At 40.1% G+C, this 18,143-nt stretch overlaps 1 protein-coding gene across 11 annotated transcripts in view; it reads right to left on the bottom strand.

Moving 5' to 3' along the window:
• EHBP1 (EH domain binding protein 1) overlaps positions 1 to 18,143 on the bottom strand; it is a 211,109-nt gene that overhangs the window by 102,869 nt on the left and 90,097 nt on the right. For 7 of the 11 annotated variants that reach the window (XM_021555826.3, XM_077781833.1, XM_077781832.1 and 4 more), the window contains 3 exons: positions 14,471 to 14,575; positions 13,643 to 13,765; positions 5,460 to 5,712 (listed from right to left, as the gene is read on the bottom strand). In XM_021555826.3, coding sequence (XP_021411501.1) covers positions 5,460 to 5,712; positions 13,643 to 13,765; positions 14,471 to 14,575 — 481 coding nt within the window. The remainder of the gene's footprint in view (positions 1 to 5,459; positions 5,713 to 13,642; positions 13,766 to 14,470; positions 14,576 to 18,143) is intronic. The other 4 variants (XM_031504209.2, XM_031504212.2, XM_021555832.3 and 1 more) reach the window with 1 other exon arrangement.

Raw genomic sequence — 18,143 nt, 5'->3', positions numbered from 1 at the left:
GGAAACACGAATGCATTAAATAAAAGTCTACCTAGCTAGATCCACTCACAAATTCCCTCTCAGGATAAGAGTTAGGAGCTAGTACACACTATTTTTAAGAACTACAACAGCAGTAAAAACCAACTATTCATCCAGGTGGCAACATCCATGATGTTGCCTTCCACACATCAAATTTCTCTCCTTCTTTTGTACTTGTAGTATAAAAACATCTTTCAGTCCCACAGACAAACTTCAGACTTTATTTTAATGCAATTTACAGTCATCCTGTTTTCACTGAGAAAAAGCAAGCAATTAATAACCCACACTACAGAAATCTACTTTTGAAAGGCAATGTTTACCAAAGCACACAAGTGAAAATCAGGCATAAAACCTCCAGATCTTTCTAAGATTCTGCTGCTTCTGCTCCTTACCCAACTCCTGAAGCAAAAGGGAAGACCAACACTAAAATAACTCAGCTGTTGACTGAAGGCAACTTTCAGGTGCTCCCACTTTGCTGCCCATCAAGTGCAAAGCCACCTGCACAATCAAAACTAAAGGCAACCAAAGGAACAAGTTAAATGGAAACAGAAGGGTATTTTCTATGGGAGACAGCAGGAAAAGGAGGAATTCAGGCTGGAGTGGAGAATGCATCCAGCTGGCAGTAGCTCTAATTTAGCTGACAGCCCAGCTCAGCTGCCTTCAGACACCAAAGAGTTCAAAGGGAGGTGAAAATGAAGATAAAAGAGATAAAGGCTGAAGAACAATGCATTCTATAGGACAGCACAAGGTTTTTCTTTAGCTCCACAAGCCAGCCTTTGGAGCAGCCAACAGGCACAGCATGTTTGGCAGGAATTTACCTCTGAATTAGAAAGGTGTATTTGTAAGGTGTTAAAAATTATTGTGGTGCGAGAAAAAAAGCAACACCTTATCAATGAGAGTAAAGAGGTCTGGAAGAACCATCTTTTGAATTTTTAAGCTCCAGAACTGCCTGCACTGCAGGTGTCATCCTGAAGATTTGCCCTCTGTAGCCAGCAGAAGGAAGTGCTAAAAGGACTTTTTCCTCTAGAGAAGAACTTGCTTGAAAGCCAGACTAAACCCTCACGTTTTGGTCACAGAAACAAACACAGTATATGCCCAGAACAGACATGCACATGTGCTAACTTCTACCTTCCTCTCCACACTACCCTTAATTGGTCTTACAAAAATTGAGCAAGATTTTTGAAAAATAATGTTATACAGGGAAAAACCAACCAAAATGGTTCTTTCCTGAACAAACTATAATGTTTGAAGTCATGAGGGTCTGAAATACATAGCAGAGTTTGGTCCAGCTTCCACATGGCTCTACATGAAATCAAACATCTGAAAAATCTGGTTGAAAAGAGCCTTAGCTAGAAAATATTAAAGCACTTTTTTCTGAGGTCAGCCCCATATTTACTGCTTCTGTGAAGTTATTTAATGGCTTCACATAAAATGATCTGTCTAAAGAGACACTAGCCTTTCCTCACAAAATTTAAAAAATTCAGACCTGACAAGATACCTGTCATTAAACTCACTGCCAGTGTGGTGGCTTGTGGCTTCTTGTGCAACAGGCAACTTCAGCAGATGGCAACTCGATAGCCTTGCCAACCACACAGCATAATTCTAAGCCACACAATGATAAATGAGATAAGAAGCCACAGAGCCAAATTATATTGGAAAGCAAGTTTTATTCTGACCAATTTAAAAATTATTTTGATCAGTCTTACCAGTTAGCTGAAAAAAAAAATTAAAAATGAACATTTTACTGAGGAGGAAATCCAAAGCTGTCAGCACGGCAGGACTAAAAGGTCAGGCAATATTGCCAATCAGAACAACTAAGCTGAAAGCATTATACATTAAGCAGTTGTGAGCTGTGCTATTTTCAAATAATTAACTTCACAAGGTGTGCCATCCTTCACTAACAGGTGGATTTTAATGTATAAAATTCAAAAAGACAAAAGCAGAATTTCCACTATCAGTGAAATGTCCAAACTAGCAAAAGGAAAATTGTTCCTTATCTTTAGCTAGGTATGAGAATTTAGCCAGAGGAAGTATGCTTTGAGAGCACAGTTTTGCAGCAGAGTAAATGCACTGGCTCACCTAAGTCCCTCTGTGCCAGGCATGATGCTTATGCTCATGACTGTGCTTTGTGTGTGTTATGAAGTACCAGTTCTCTTCACAAACATTAGTTAAATCCATCTCAACGAAGCAAATTACCCCAGGTAAATCTTTCACAGAGGTTCACTGAGGCCAAGTACCTTTTACAGGATTACAGTGAGAGTCTGTTACAAAACTGGAGTCAGAGTTCAGCTCTTGGGGCACTTCGTGTAAGCTCCGAGGCCAGAATCAGAACTAGGGATCTGCCAGAGCAGAGTGGGACAAGGGTCCTGATGCTAACTGGTGTGTCCATGCTCCCATGACACAACACTGCATTCCACACAAAACACAGGAGGAAAATGCCAAGCAGTACATTAAGTGAACCCCAATTAAACATTTAAGACATGGGGGTAAAGATACATTGTATTTCCTGATAATTAATAAATCAGGTGCCTTCCATTTCTTCCGTTTCATGCCTTGCACCTACAGGTTCAAAAGGACACTTGGAGACAGCCCTTGACCAGTGGTAGTCAAAAATAAAAGAGAATTTTTAAAAACTCAAAAAAACCAAGATGTTATGAGAGAGGTTGAAAAGAACATGCAAAGTTTTCTATTCTCATGATATGACTCAGTTGTTCAGCTTTGTCTTGAATACACTGCTCAGGCCAAGTCAACACATCTTAAAATAGACACATAGCAGAAGAAATAACAGGGTCCAGAGACGGGCGGTGGAAATGATTAGAGAGATGAAGAGACTTCTGTATGAAGAGAGATCGAAAAAGTTAGCACTCAGACAAGTGACAAGGAAAGGTGAACATGCTAGAGACAGACAACAAATGTTTATGACAGGTAAATCCAATACTACTAATTGCTGTTTTGATAAGCCAGCAGAAGAGACAGCATGGGACTGGAAAGGGAATTTATTTACAATCAACAGAAGAAACACATTGCATTAGAGATCTGGTTTTCTTGTGGAACTCTCTGCCACAAATTGACACAGAAACCTAGATTGCAGTAGACTTGGAAGAAGATTACCCACTTATGTAGATAACAAACACATCAATATTCACAGTAGGTAAAATCAATACACATCTGGACATAAACCCTCATGACTGAGGGCACTCAAAAAACAGCTTGCACTGCCTGCAAAAATTTTGTCTTTGGTGCTCACCAGACCATGCTTAGCAAAAGCTTTCTATGTTGCCCTGATTTTCAAAAGTGTTAAGTTTTCTTTTTTACTTCTTTTAAAAGTTTTAAAGTTCTCATAAAACTTCTTTAGCCTTCTGATAATCTTTACATATTTCTACTGGAGTTCTCATGCACTGTTCATGTAAATAATGATTGTTTTGCATTCTTCTTTGTGGGAAGAGAGAATTGATGGACTGTTGGTTTGACCAGTGTGGTTAGAGAAGTAGCAATTTCATCCTCCAATCCACTGTCACTTTTAAAATTCTATGTATTGCGAGGTCAGAAATAAAATTGGCTCTTTTTCTCTTCTGAACTTACCAAGCTTCTGTGTGCTCATTCCGTATCCAATAGTGACACCTTCTACTCAAAAATTTGAAAATTAAGGACATGAGATGAGGCAAAATAGTGTTTGTAGAGGTGATCTAATATTACATGTCCTGTGTTTCTGGACTGGACTTTTATCATTACACTCATTCCTCCAGAGTATTTCAGTATAAAGATTCAAGGGTTCTCCTTGTCACACCAATACCCAACAAATGGTCTCCAGGTCTTTTTGTATGATGCATTGCTCCTGTAACTTCAGAGGAAAATGTGGAGAGGAAGGGTACTTTAGGGCTCAGGACATAAAAAACTTGTGCAAAAGATGTAAAAAATTTATTTTAAAGTGTTTACCGACTCTTTATCCTTCCAGCTTCCCACAGGACACTGCATTATCATGAAAATACAGACCAGCTTTCAAGTAGAATCTACCTATGGGGGATTTATTTTTATCTTTGGGGAAAAAAAAACAGTGAAGCAAATGCAGTCGTTAAAACAAGAAGGAGGCTGTTGTTAATCAAGGGCTAAAGTCCAGTACACAGGAAAAGGAAGGGCTCCAATCCTGCCACAAGCCCCTTTGGCACGTATGTGCTTCGGGTAGAAATGGAAGCATAAACAGAAAACAGAGAAAATTCTTCACTTGCTCATCCATGTGGCTTTTTCTTCTTTCTGCTCCTCTCAATCTTTGCTGTTCTCTATACCTCTTTCTTGGTAGGTGTAAAATACACACACTTTTATTCCCTACAGATTCTGGTGACCAGGGAATGACCAGGAATGCCTGGTGTGGCTGTCAGTGTGATGACACTGTGCTCTGAAGACACAGCAACCAGTGCTGTTTGTTCAGGCACTGTCCTGACAAATGGAGCTGGCAGAGGCATCACTACCAATGCTCTTTATTTTTTTTTAATTTTACTTTTCACAAACCAAACATTAAGTCCATGGCTACAGAGCTTTAAAAGGAAAAAACTCTGCAGAGCCCTTCTTATGTTTCTATTAGGGTGCCTGGGAATCCTTCCATTTCCTAGACCACAGCTAGGACAGAGAAACAGAAAGATGATGATACCGTACCTCTGTTAATATAGAAATAATGCAAATGTCATGCCATGATAAATCTCATTAAGTAATGTAAAATTAAATGTTAATTAGAATTGTTGTGTGTAAAATTGCTCAGATGTAATCACCATAAACTGTCTCATGAGTGGTGGTTGGTGACTAATGACCACAAACAAGGATTAAGAATGTACCTTCCAACCTCCCAAGGAATTGCAAAAAGTTCTCCCTTCCTGACAGTTTCTATACTGTCATACAAGGCAGACAGTGTGAATTAAAGGTTTTATGAGTAGTCATGCTGAAAGAAACAACTTAAGTAAGTGCATAGGGTGTTATCTTTCCCATATATATTCAGTTTATGAGATTCTTAAAAATGGGCTATGCAAAATGCTCTTCCTTTCTACATACTGCATCAAGATAAAACAAACTCCCTATTACCATTGGCCAAAAATATGATTTTTATGTAGCAAAGATAATGGCAAAAAGGAGAGGAAGGTCCAAGTTCTTGCTCCTTTGATTCCTGGCTCATTTGTAATTGTCAGGGCACGAAGTGCCAGAAAGGTCCACAGCCTTGTCCCTTATGAAGTCATTTGCTATCAATAAGGCAAAGGAAAGTTTCCTCACTGCTCCATGCTGATCAGCATAACCTGGGGGCATGGCATTTCCTGTGCTGGGCTGCCCCAGGATGAGTCTGTCCTAAGGAGGTGATTAAGGATCACCATGGTTCAACCCAATACACCTCAAGATTAAGCCAGGGATGCCACTACTAATGCCTGCAAAGCTGCTGAAAGATGGAGAATCATACTTACTCATCCAGCTCTTCCTCCTCAGCTCTAGAGGTATCTGCATAGAGGTATTTGCTCATATCCACTGGCCTGATGTTTTTCCTTTTTGCAGGTTGTGGAGGAGAATCTCTTACACTTCCAGGTGCTTCAGGTGGGGCATCCGGCTCATCAAATGGGTTCAAGTACTCTGGGGCATCTTCATCCTTGAAGGGATTGTAACTGTCAACATGGAAACTTTCTTCTGGCTTTGAAGATGAAGCTCTTTCAGGGTGAAGTTCTACCAAATAACAAAAACAAGCAAACAAACAAAATTAAACAGATTTAATGAATTAAATATTTGAAACCATTTTATCAGATCTTTATATTTTCAAGGCATATGAAAAGGTCTGCTTCTTAACTCTCAATACATAAAGTTATAGCCTTAGGTGAATTTTAATGCTTGTTTATTCCAAAATAGGTCTTTCAAAAGGTCTTTTGATTGAATAGGCTTCATTTTCTCACTTACTACAGCTCTTTCAACATCAGTTGTTAGTTTTCTTATTTGTCATATAAATGGCATCAAAACCAATATAAAATTATTTTCCCAAACTATTAGCCAATTTATGTCCTAACCAAATGTTCATAATTATTTATTTGAGCTTTTAATAAATAAAAAAGGCATTCTGTATTTTATAGTATTACTGGATTTCAAAATGGTGATAGTAAGTAGGTGGCCTTTTAATTTCTTAAAATTACTGAACTAAAAATCAGCTATTAAGTATTACCAGTAATTACATTTCAAAACACGTGTGGCCCTGGTAACAATACATAATCTCACTGTAAAAACTAATTTAAATTAACCCTAAAGAGATAGATAAATCACTCATCTTTTATTTGGGCTGTACAACAGAAAGTTAACTGGCAAGCTGGAGCTGCATGCTGTCATGTCCTTTCTGCAGTGCCTGTTATCCTACACTTCGAGATACTGAATAATGCCAATTCCCAGACAGCAATACAACATTTGTTACAAACAGGTAATGTTGATTTTACTCTTCTTGCATCATCAAATAATCAGCAGCTCTGTTCAATACTGGATTTTTTTCAAAATCTATTCAAATAAGAACTTCAATGCAGCATCATTAAAACCTTTCAATAACCATATCCACATTATTATTAATGAAAAGTGTGTATTTTTCAGAGGTATGGTAATTAAACTGGACTAAACATACTTTTAAGGTTTAACAGAGCAACTCAAAGTTATTTGTAACAAGATTCTAAAAACTAAAACTATGGACTTTCAAGTGGATTTTTCACTGAAGTAGTATTTGTGAAGACAAAATCTCTAGTCACACAATGAACAAAGGGAAGCACTGTGCTTAGGTGAGTTTGGATGGATGATGCACCAAAGCCGCATATCCTGGTGAATTGCTAGAAAATGTGAGTTCTCTACCCTGCCAGCAAACATGCAGCTCACCCTGAACCCAGCTATTAGCACAGCCCAAGGTGAGGGAAAGCCCTGCCCCATGCAGTGTGAGCAGCTGTAACTTCCAGGGTGAACCAGAGCCATTCTAGCTGGACAGGAACAGGATCCCTGGCTGCAGGTGGTGACTTCAGCTCTCTGTGCACTGCACTGCTCCCTGGCTCAGGGCAGGAAAGGCTTCAGCTCTTCTCAGGACTGCAGGGATCCATGCTGGAGCATGAACACACAGACAGCAGCTGCAGGAAAACGTCAGGGTGTGTGTCTGCAGTATGTCAGCTGTATGCATGTGCTCACTCCTACCCCAGAGTAAATTCCCTAAAGAGAAGGGAATAAACTCCTGGGAACTTCTCCTGGGAGAAGGTGTAGTGACTGCACAGCAGGTGATGTGTATTAACCCTAGGTTATGTGGTGATGTGATCATAAGCCCACATCCCTTTGAGAAAGCTGTTTCAGAGAAAGCCACAGTGAAATAATATTGAAGGCCTATAGCTTAACTGACAAGAGAAAAGAAAGTATTTAATGCATAAATTCTTAAAAGCACAAATATGATCAAATCAAGCAAGAATACCCCAGAGTACTCTAGATTAAATATATTTAAATAGAGCCCAATATCTAAAATGTATTTGTTCATTTATTTTAAGCTAAACTGGAACAGTGGTTCTATAGAGACTTGGGTCATTCTAGTGTCCAGTGCAGGTGGTCAAGGCAAGCAAAAGCTTCACTCTTCTTGCCCTGAGATGTCCTTAGTGTGGGTATTTTGCAGCTGAGCTGACTCCTTGACACTCAAAGCTTACAGGCACACGTCCAAACTGTTTTTAAAGTCAGGGGAGTCAAATCCCACCCTCACTGTATGCACAGTATATACTGTACACAGCATTCCTTGAAGCTAATGGTTGCCAGAATACTACTCAAATATTACCCACGCATTTCATGATTTGATAAACTTGAGCAAGCAGAAGTGCTTTGGAGATGTGTCCTCAGAAGACAGTTCCATACAAAAAGCAAAAACACTAATGAAATGCAGAAAAAGGACTGATACCTTGTTCAAATAGTGTGGCTTATTGATAAAGCTTTAACCAAACTTTTTACTACTTTAAACTTTGCTCAGATATTAGAATATTTTATCAAGATAGTGGGCAACTACAAATAGCTGCTTCTGCAACTCCATATGATGGATCACTGCACCTGCACATGAATCTGTTGATAAATACACATTATCATATCTGAGGGAAACCTTCTGATAACACACAAGAAGGAAAGTCAGTAATATATCCTGAAGTTAAAAACATTCAGGGAAACAATCTCATAAAACTATGGTGTAAGTTTTTATTTTTAATTTGCTTTTAAGTGTCTCCTGGAAACAATGAGTTAATTGCTTGTTTAGATCTGATAAATTTTAAGGGGCAATGCAAATAGTTTTTGCAATTCTTTCTATTTCGACACTGGATCAAGTACTGTAACCCTAACTATGACAAAATTATTTCTCTTTTTCATTGGCTCAACAGGAGCTACATGTTTGGCCTTACACACACAGTGTTACGTATAAGTGCTCAGATACCTCTGGCTTGTTATTAATGAAAATATTTCACAAAATCCTACACAAAGGCTGAAATTAAAAAAGCTTCTAAAAATATAATTCTCAAGATACTTTTACAGGTAGAATTTTGTAGAGGCTCATCTAAAACCCACTTAATTTGGCTACTCATTCTCTCTACTCTTGCCATCCAGGAGACCGTTTTCCTCCCACTTCTCCTTCCTTCAATGTTCCCACAGGACAGAGGGTTCCCACAAGGGTCCCCACCTGAACCCAACAGATTCTCTCCCATGGGGTCTCTGAAACCCTTTAGAACAAGTTTTGTGTCAAATGTTGGCCATCACAAGCCTCTCCACAACAAATTAAGTTGTTATGATGATGACTCAACAGCATTGCTCTTAAAGCCACACCCACTGTCACCTGTCACTTTTCTGTAACAGACTCATTTTCTCAAAGAGCTAATGATGCTGAGAAGTGCACTTTGGCAGGCTAAACGTACAACAGCTTACAAGGGCTCTATTTCCCTCTTGAAGATGCTATTACATTTACAAGGCAACACAGATTCCCCTGCTTTGCCCACATCATTCACCACAGCTCCACAAGGACTCCAGTCTCTCCACTGATATAAATTAAGAAAAATAAAAAAGAAAAAGATGCTTGCAGTCTGGCACGTTAAGGGTCAAACACAAAATAATTTTGCATGATTAAGTAATAAAGCCACAGGGGTAGGAGTGACAACAAGAGAGGTAGAAGTATTACTACAGTAGAAGCATCAGCTGCTCTTGTGCCAGATTCTGGAAATATTACTTGCCCTAACTCCACTGAGAAAGACTGTGATAGTAATCATTTTGGCACTACCTATCTGCACAATCAGCCAGAGCATCTCCAGAAATCACCCTGCCCTTCAACCCACTTGCCTTTTGTAACACAAACACATTGGGACACATCCCTTAAAACCAAACAAAACCTCCACCAAAACATCCCACATACCACTTTCCCCTTGGCAGAGGATGAAAGCAGCAGCCACCTGTGAAAGGCGCTCGGCTCCGCCTCTGCCTGCCTGGCTGGCACCACGGGGCGTGAGCACCCAGCAAACAGCACCAAGCAAAGGAGCAACTGCCCAGTGCTTCCAGAAAGAGCAAAGACTGGCATCCCCATCCACCACTGGTGGTTTGCTGAGCCTTTCACTGATACATGCACAACACTGTGCTTTTCATGACGAAAGGGACTGAGGCACCATTTTCCTCTCAATTGGCTCTGTGAGTAGGGGTACCCTGGAAGGATCTGGGGTTCGCTGCTGCAGCGTAACACTGTTCTCATTTTCAGTGTAATACATGCTGCAGGGAGCTCAGAAGTCCACACACAGGGTGATGAAATACACTGCTGAAGTAAATGGTGGTCTAAATGACAGGGGGTGCCAGCAAAGAGTTACCCTCATGTCTTGTGTGTGTTGTTTAGGTCATGCGCAACTTAAAATTTTGTATTCCCCACCAAATTTTAAACAAATGTCTGGATTGATGAAAGTGCGTTGTGGTTTTCTGCTCTCATTTGTTGTACATGTTGACTTCCCCAAGTAAATATTTTGCACAGAAATTAACGGACTTTATAATTCTGTTGCACTGTGACTAAAAATCCAAAAGGTACTTCTCATACAATCATGTAAAGGCCGTCTAGTATAAAGCTGTAGAGATAATACTGTTCAAAAAGATTATTTTTGATTTTCCCAGATTTCCAATGTCTAGCTGACCTAGTAGATACAGAGGGAATAAGCCTCAATTTGACATGTCACCCAAGAAACACATCTGAAGACCTTTTTGAGATGAGTTGTTGATATGCACATTCACTCTGCTGTGTGTGTAAAATCACTGTCACTGAGGACTTTTTAAATCCCAGCAGCATCCAGAGCCAGATTGCTGATGACCCTCTGCCATGCACCACACCTACAGCGTGCACGGGTGCTGGAAGCACTCACGTCTCTAGTTTCTCTCCACCCCACATTCCCAGGGTTAAGTGATTATGGGATTAGGAAGATAGAGGGAAAGTAGCTGGTTTGTGAACAGGCACAAGAAATATCTGTCTAGGAAACAAGTATCTACTGGCAAGTAATCCTCCTTTCTCTCTGAGTGACTGTCAATACATACATATTCATACTCTGGGTGACTGAGCACACACGTTACAGGCTTGATAGGAATAGCCCTGGAATATCTCTGCCAAATAGCAAATCATGCCTCCTCACATCTGATGGCAAAGTGCTCAGGAAAAGAGGCTCCAGCTGGCTGCTCTGCACGTCTTGGGGAAATTAAGTAACAAATTCTACAGAAGACTTAGAACTTTCGCAAAGTCTAAACTCCAGATTATGCCTTGTCCAGATAAAAAGATAAAGAGACTAACATGTAAGTGAACAGAAAAATACTTCATCCCTGCACACATAAAAAGTTAATCTCTTGATTTAAGCAGATCACAAGACAAGTGAAACATGTAATGTGACTCTTTAAGCCTGTAGAAGAAAGCCTGTCTTAAACTCCTGAACCTCTGTCATGCTCTCGAGCTTCTGGGGTGGCCACCAAAAAGGTTACATTCACTTCAGGATGCAAAAGTAATCAAGCAGGCACAGTGTCAAAGAGCTTCCTAGAAAGAGATGGCAGCATTAAAGGTTCCACTCAGGTCTCACAATAGAAGAATCATGAGTGAATAATGGGACACAAACAGGGCAGCCTTCAGGAGTTGGCCAACAAGATGAGAACAGCCATCTTGCATAGCCTTAAACTGCATTTCAAAACAAAGGGAAATCTCCCCAAAATGGTGATGTCCAGGTGGTCCTCCATGTAAAGACATTGATCCAATTAGCTACAGATTCCTGCTGATGCTGAAGACCAAAACCATCTTCTCTAATTTGTCTCAGCACCATTTTTTCTCCCCCTCCATTTTCTGTGGAGGAAGAGGACTGGAGGAAAGGCACATGTCAAGAAGGCCAAGCAAGGTAATGGGAACAAAACCAGTTCCCATTATAGGGACAAGACAGGTCTGGAGTGGAAGAACCAGTGATTCTCAGAGGTGTCTGAGGTAAAAAGAAGAATCCCTCATGAGGCACTCATCATAATATAAAAGCTTTAAAAATGCCACAGCAGAAGTCCAACTCTGTCTGATAGTAGCCTGGGAATCAATCTTTCAGCCAATCTTCCAGCCTGGTTTAGTGCTCCAGGAAGACGTGACTCTTACAGAAGGCCCACTCCTCCCAAATTCAAACCACCTTATGACACAGTAGGAAGACTCTAGTGACACCCTGTTTATCCCAAACACTGTCCTGTTATGGTATGTTGACTGCTGCATGACAATGATGGGTGGGGGAGTAACACTTGGTATTCACACACCCAACAACTCTGCATTGCTGCCCACAGCTGCAGATGGCACCCAAGAGTCTGAGCACAGAAACTGTCCCAAGTACACAGAACAGACCCAGGGATACAGAAAAGCATCCACACCTCTGACTGAAGATGACTGTAAAGGCAGATGTCACCCAAAGAACTACAATCAACTGAAAAAACCCACGCCCTGACAGGCTGAGAGTGGCTTAGGAACACAAGCAGGCTGATGTCTTGGATGCAGGCTGCCCACAGTGAGCTTGACATGTGTTATCAAGCTACTCCAGTACTAAGAAACAACACCAGCTGTTTCTCCCTGTCCCCAGGATGAGAAAGAGTCACTGTATTTTGTGGCCAGAACACCCAGTGCTTTCATCTAGAATGGGTTCTCTCTGTAAAGGGAAGAAAAGCTGGGTTTGGAAAAAGCAGTTTAGGTAGGATAGGACTTGTACAGCTTTCTCCATGGAGAAGGGAACTCTTCCTAAAGCAGAGAAGGAGGAAAGGAATATAGACTGTGCCTCTTAGAGCAAGTTATTTATGGACTACCAGAAGGGTTTACATGCCCACTTACTCTGTTTCCTTCCATGATCCTAAGGGATCACTGTCAAGGAACAGATAGAGGAAATAAAGGCAAAGATTAGGACACCAGAACCTAATCCATATATATTGGTATCTACAGAGCTGAAACAAATCACTTCTGCAGCTCTAGAAAAACCTGACAGCTTTACAGGACAGAGAAGGTGCTCAGGCTAGTGGCTTCATGGCTTCAGTTGCCAAATACAGAAGATAGTGCAATGTCCCTGTTTCAGAAATACAAGCTGTGAGTCACACCACAGCTGAAGTATGACAGGACTTGATCCCCACCCACATCATTCCCTGTGGACTCTGAAGGCAGAAAAATTGTGTTGTGAGTAAACATTCAGCTTGTCCAATGAGAGTGCGTGACCACAGGGGCAAGCTGCAGCTTGGAAATCCATTCTCTTTGACCTGACCTTAGAAATCCCCTGGCTGCCCCTGGGCTGCTCCTGCTCAGTGTGGCTCTTCTCCATCACCATTACAGAGTTTTGAAGGAGCTTTGAACAGGAAAGGGTACAGCTTCAGACTTGGGAATTAACTATGAACTGGCCTTTTGAGCAGCTGCAAGCTAAAAGTGATACATCCAGCAGATGGGAACCTGCATATCTGGGCATGGAGTTGAGGACAGCAGAGATGTTTGCAGTCCTGGTGCTCCCTTCTGGCCTTATGGCCGAAATCTTATCAGATAAAAAATTTACAGGGGTTCTACATCTCACCCAAATGGAACAAGAATGGGCATGTCAGTCTGGAAAGGGGATTAACACCTAGCATGTGGTGCAAGGCACAATGCCAGAAGGCTTAACTGAGGAAGTAATAAAAGTAAAAAGAAAGAAAGAATAAAAGAAAGAAAATTAAATTGCAATAATGAAGATTAGTGCTAACCAAGAATAGCTGAGATGCAGTGAAGATTGCAGTGAAGGAAATTATGATATAAAGCATCACCCACGTGGAGCAGGGTTGTCTGACAGAATGTGTTGCTCATTCATACCACATAAGGTGAGTACTAGTAACACACCTGATAGGTCTAAAAGTCTCTGCTCCAGCTGGTAGTCCCCAGTGCAAATACACAGAATGTGCCTCAATACAAAGGATGGGATTCAAAAGATGAAACTATGTTCTAGTGGCAACTGGATCATTGCTATTGCTACCTCAGTGCTATATGAAATAATTGTATTTAATCAATTAAAAATTTTCACTCATAGCCCTAAAGAAATAAAAATCATGTTTCACAAAATATTTGCAAGTAGCAACGAATTATGTAAAACAAATTAATTACCTTCTACATCAGGGTCTCCAAATGGATTTAATTCTGCTGTGTCAGGATCACCAAAAGGGTTCGTGCTGGAGTCAGCCAGGTCTTGCTCCCCTTCATCCAGAAAATTAAGCTTATTGATAAGCTCTACAAACAAATTGGAACATTGTTTTAATATAGTGGCAAACTGTTCATCCAACCTATCTGGAGCTCAAAAAGCCCCATGTCAACAGTCCCTCGAAACACTGCACCAGGGTATGGCACGAACTGCACAACTAAGTTAACACAGTCCAGTAAGTACATCAACAAAGGGAGAAAAAAAAAGTGAAATGAATGAAACTTCTATTTGCTGATCAGAACATTATGTAACAGAAACAACTTCTAAAAAAGCCTTCTCTTTCCTTCACTAAATAAATGTTGTGGAACATCTAACAAGCTAAATGCGGTGATTTTGATTGTTCACATCCATGCTAACTATCGGCAGGAAATTTTAATTTTGGGATGTAACGTGCACATAAAAGCAGAGATAGGACATTTTGTCACTTTAGAAAGGTCAAGTATTACTGACTACACAACTAATGTTTTAAGCTTAGGGTCTGGTGGCTTCTCTTTCTTTTTTTTTTGTAATTTTTTTTCTTTCTTGTTCATTATCAGATGACAACGGAGCTGTGGCGGAGACAGGCTCTTTCTCTATCATGTTGTTACCTGTTGGATGCACTACAAATTACTGAGAGTCATGCTGGGTGGAAGCACAGAGATAAAACTGACAGCTGAATACAGGCAGGAGTCAAAAGGTAATGGGTCACAGTAAATACAATCAGAAACAGAAAGAAAGGATGAAAGCTCATAGACCTTCAGAGGAACTGGCTGATTTAGCTGAAGGCATATTTGCTCGCTTTATGCAGTCATCTTGATCTTCATCTAAGCTGCTCAGAGCATTCAACTGGTTTACAATTTCTGTAAATAGAAGCCAGTCAAGACAAACGTAAGGCAAGGGCATTTAATGAAACAGAAGTGGAACGAACACTGTTACCAGAAACAGAGAGAGCGAGGGAGAGAGGGTAAAAGAACATATTTAGAATGAGTCCTTACAATTATATAACTACAGCAAAGTACCTGTGTAGGTGCTTCAGGGATAATTTCACATGAAACCCAGTTAACAAGACATAAACAAAACCTAGCCAGGTTATGGGTGTCAGCAACAACAGTTTTATGAGGCCAAGTATTATGCACATCAGTTGAAAATTTAAATAGATGTGCTTGATATAATATAAAGATTTTTCCTGCTCATGAAGAAAACCTGAATGTGAAAACATTGTCAATTAACACAAATCAGCCCCAGAACAATTTATCTCCTTCCCAAACCCTTAAGGTTACAGCAAACTAACCTATACAATATGCATTTTTATCTTTTTTTTATTTATATACACACTCTGATAATTTAACATTTACAATTAGTCACCATTACATTCTGATCTATGACAAGCTGAATTTACCTTAACAGTTCTAAAATACATGATCAATATTGTGCCAGAAGAATGCAAACTGAATGTATCTATCACCTGAACTTTTACTGTCATGCTATGTAAGTAGCACCTTGCTGTTTGTTAAAATCCTATTTCACCTTCTATCCATAATGGAGAGCTCCAAATTACCATGAACAAGTAATTTTTAAAATGTGTTACATGTTTAATTCTAGCTAAGATGAGGATGACTCCATAATTCTGGAAGGAAAGGAAGAAAAAAACAATTGGGTCTGAGTGGCTTCTGGCCCAAGGGGAAAAATTCCTCTCTGCTCCCCCCTAAGCAGTGCCATCCACAGCATCTGACAAATGGAGCTGCTAGTAATGGGGATTGAGCCTGGGGCATCTCTCAGAGACCTGAGCATACGTTTCTGAGCAGAGGGGACAGCCCTCCTCATCCTTCCAGATGACAAACAGGCAAGAGAAAGCTGTGCAGGAGAGATGATCCTGCTTGTGGAGTATCACTGCCCCACCGACAGCCTTTTTCATCTCCTGTTTTTTCCCAGTGAAATAAATGGATGATGCCTCCTGGTATCACCAGCCAAGTTAAAGCTTCATGCCAGTCATTCTTGTATTTTCTTTAAAGTTTAATTTCTTGTGTACACATCTCAGTAACACTTTTAGTTTACTGCTGTTTTGAACTTGACTTTTTCTCATCTGGCTTTTGTTTGGGAAAGAAAATTTTGTCTTTATTCAGTGAACTAGTTTTAGGGAGGAAGATATTGAACAGAGGCAAAAATTGAGTAGTACCCTGACTGTCTCAACTCATGTTGGTGCTCATGGCCACCCAGAACTTCTTAGTCAGGGGGGTTTTTCATGCTTTTTCATAGCTGACACACTGACACCCCTCCTGATTTCATGCCTTCACAGACAGCACAAATAAACAGAAGCCCAAAGCAGACCAGAACCTGATCATATTTCTGTCACATGGATAAAAACTTCTTTGGCAAATTTAAATGGCTTTGCAAAGACACACCAATCTGCAAATTACCAAGGAAAATACCTACTCTGCCAATATCTATTGGACATCCTAAATGCTGACAGTGACAAACCCCAAGCAGAATTCCTCTGTAATGCATCTCCTAACTGATCTTGACCTTAAAGCATAAATCTGCTTACATGGGTTTACACTTATATCTGTCCCCATAGAGTTAACTTAATCATTCTTTCTTTCTTATTTTTAGCTCAGACAGGACTATTATCCTAAAAAATAATACCAAGAGTGTCCCAAAACTTAGCTTTCTCAGTATAAAACAATACATACACCTGAGAAATCTGCATATTATAATACTATCTTCTGGGAATTTTTAGGACTCGAGATAAGACAATGGAACATACCTTTCTGTAATCAAATAAAATAGAGCTGACCTCATGAAACAGCAGCACTAAGGAATTAGGAGTTAAAAACAGGCTCAGATGCTGACATGATTTACAATGTATTATGTCAGCATGTGGAAAAAAAAAATCATAATTCAGTTTTTATTGTCGGAAAATAACAAATTAAGTTCAGAGCTTTAAAAAGAGGGAGTTCTTTGATGTGGTCTGAATCACCTGGTCTTATCTGCCAACCTAAACACCCATATGCACTACAATGTTTCTCATTACAATATTAAATGGTTTATGTCATATTTTGGAGTATGGAAATGGTAGGTTGGAGATTTATATCCCATATTATCTTTTATAAATCTCATTATCTACAAACATACATTAGCTTGTTCTACAAGTATGTCACATAAATCACTGGTTTGGTTTTTGGGGTTTTTTTATTCTTCTCTCCTTCTTGGGTGTTGTTGTTAGTTTTTTTTGGGTTTTTTTTATTTTTTTTTTGGCTTTTTTGTTTTTGTTTGGTTGGTTTTTGTGTGGTTTTTCTGTGGTTTTTGTTTTGTTGTGGTTTTTTTTTTTTTTTTTTTTTTTTTTTTGTTTTTTTTTTCCAAGCAGCTTGGTGATCCTGACAAAGAGTAAATGCACCAAAATTGTCAGGAGAGATATGGTTTTGCAAAAAAGGGTTACACATATTGTTATCCAAAAGCTTGCTCTTGAAACATGCTGGGATTCAGACTCCTGCAATAGGTAGCACGTGGGCACTTTCCTGATTCCATGTGGTGCCCCAGGACAGCCACTGTGCTCCCAGGCAGTTGGAGCAGAAGGCAGCTGTTAGCCCAAGCAGGAGGCTCCAAGTAGGAATTAAAACATTAAGAGAAGCACATATTTATTGCTGTCCTGTTTGTGAGTTGTGAGGCATATTTTCTTCAAGTACAAGATGTCTTGTATTCCACTGAAGACTAAGGACAGGATAATTCTGGGAGGTTTAAATCCATGTGTATAGACAGTGTAGAAACTAAATATTTGAAATTTAATTCATGGCAACAAACAATTTTCAACTTCACACAGAACAGTTGGAGGAGATACAGCTTTTACACATGAAGAATTTCAACAAGAAATACTGGAAGGAAGAGGGGAAAGCCCGAGATGGAGGGAGACTTTGTCAAGTGGAAGCAGTGCTTGGAATGGAAAATATCTTTCAGTCTGGTCAGCTGCATGACAACAGTTCCATGTTGACCACTCCAAATTCCAGTGCTTTTGAGGTCAGTTAGTATTGCACCACCTACTTCACAGCTGAAGAAACAGAGGCACAGATACCTATTCCAAGTTAGGCAACCCATCAAGGAAGAGAAGCAGCATTTCCTAACTCACCTGCACCATCTAGAGCCCCACACAGCAGAGCTCCCTTGTTCTCCCAGCAGTGATATATATGTTCATCCATGAAACTGCAACTTTGGCACAATAAAAAAAAAAAAAACACAAAGAAAACCAACCAAAATTGTTGCACACTGCAAAAAGGAACAGTGTCTGATAAAAGACTTGCAGCACCCCTTGCAGCTGTGCCTTGGGAACGATAACGTTTCAGACATCAAGTCAGCAGTGAGCAAACCTGGAGTGAAAAGTAGGAGAACACTCCCTCCCTCTTTGCTACTTGCACTTCACTCATTGCAAGCCCAATC

This window comes from Lonchura striata, chromosome 3 (genome assembly GCF_046129695.1).
Source record: "Lonchura striata isolate bLonStr1 chromosome 3, bLonStr1.mat, whole genome shotgun sequence".
Taxonomy (NCBI): Eukaryota; Metazoa; Chordata; class Aves; order Passeriformes; family Estrildidae; genus Lonchura; species Lonchura striata.
Note: the sequence above shows the minus strand (reverse complement) of the source record. Positions and strands in the feature narration are given on the sequence as shown.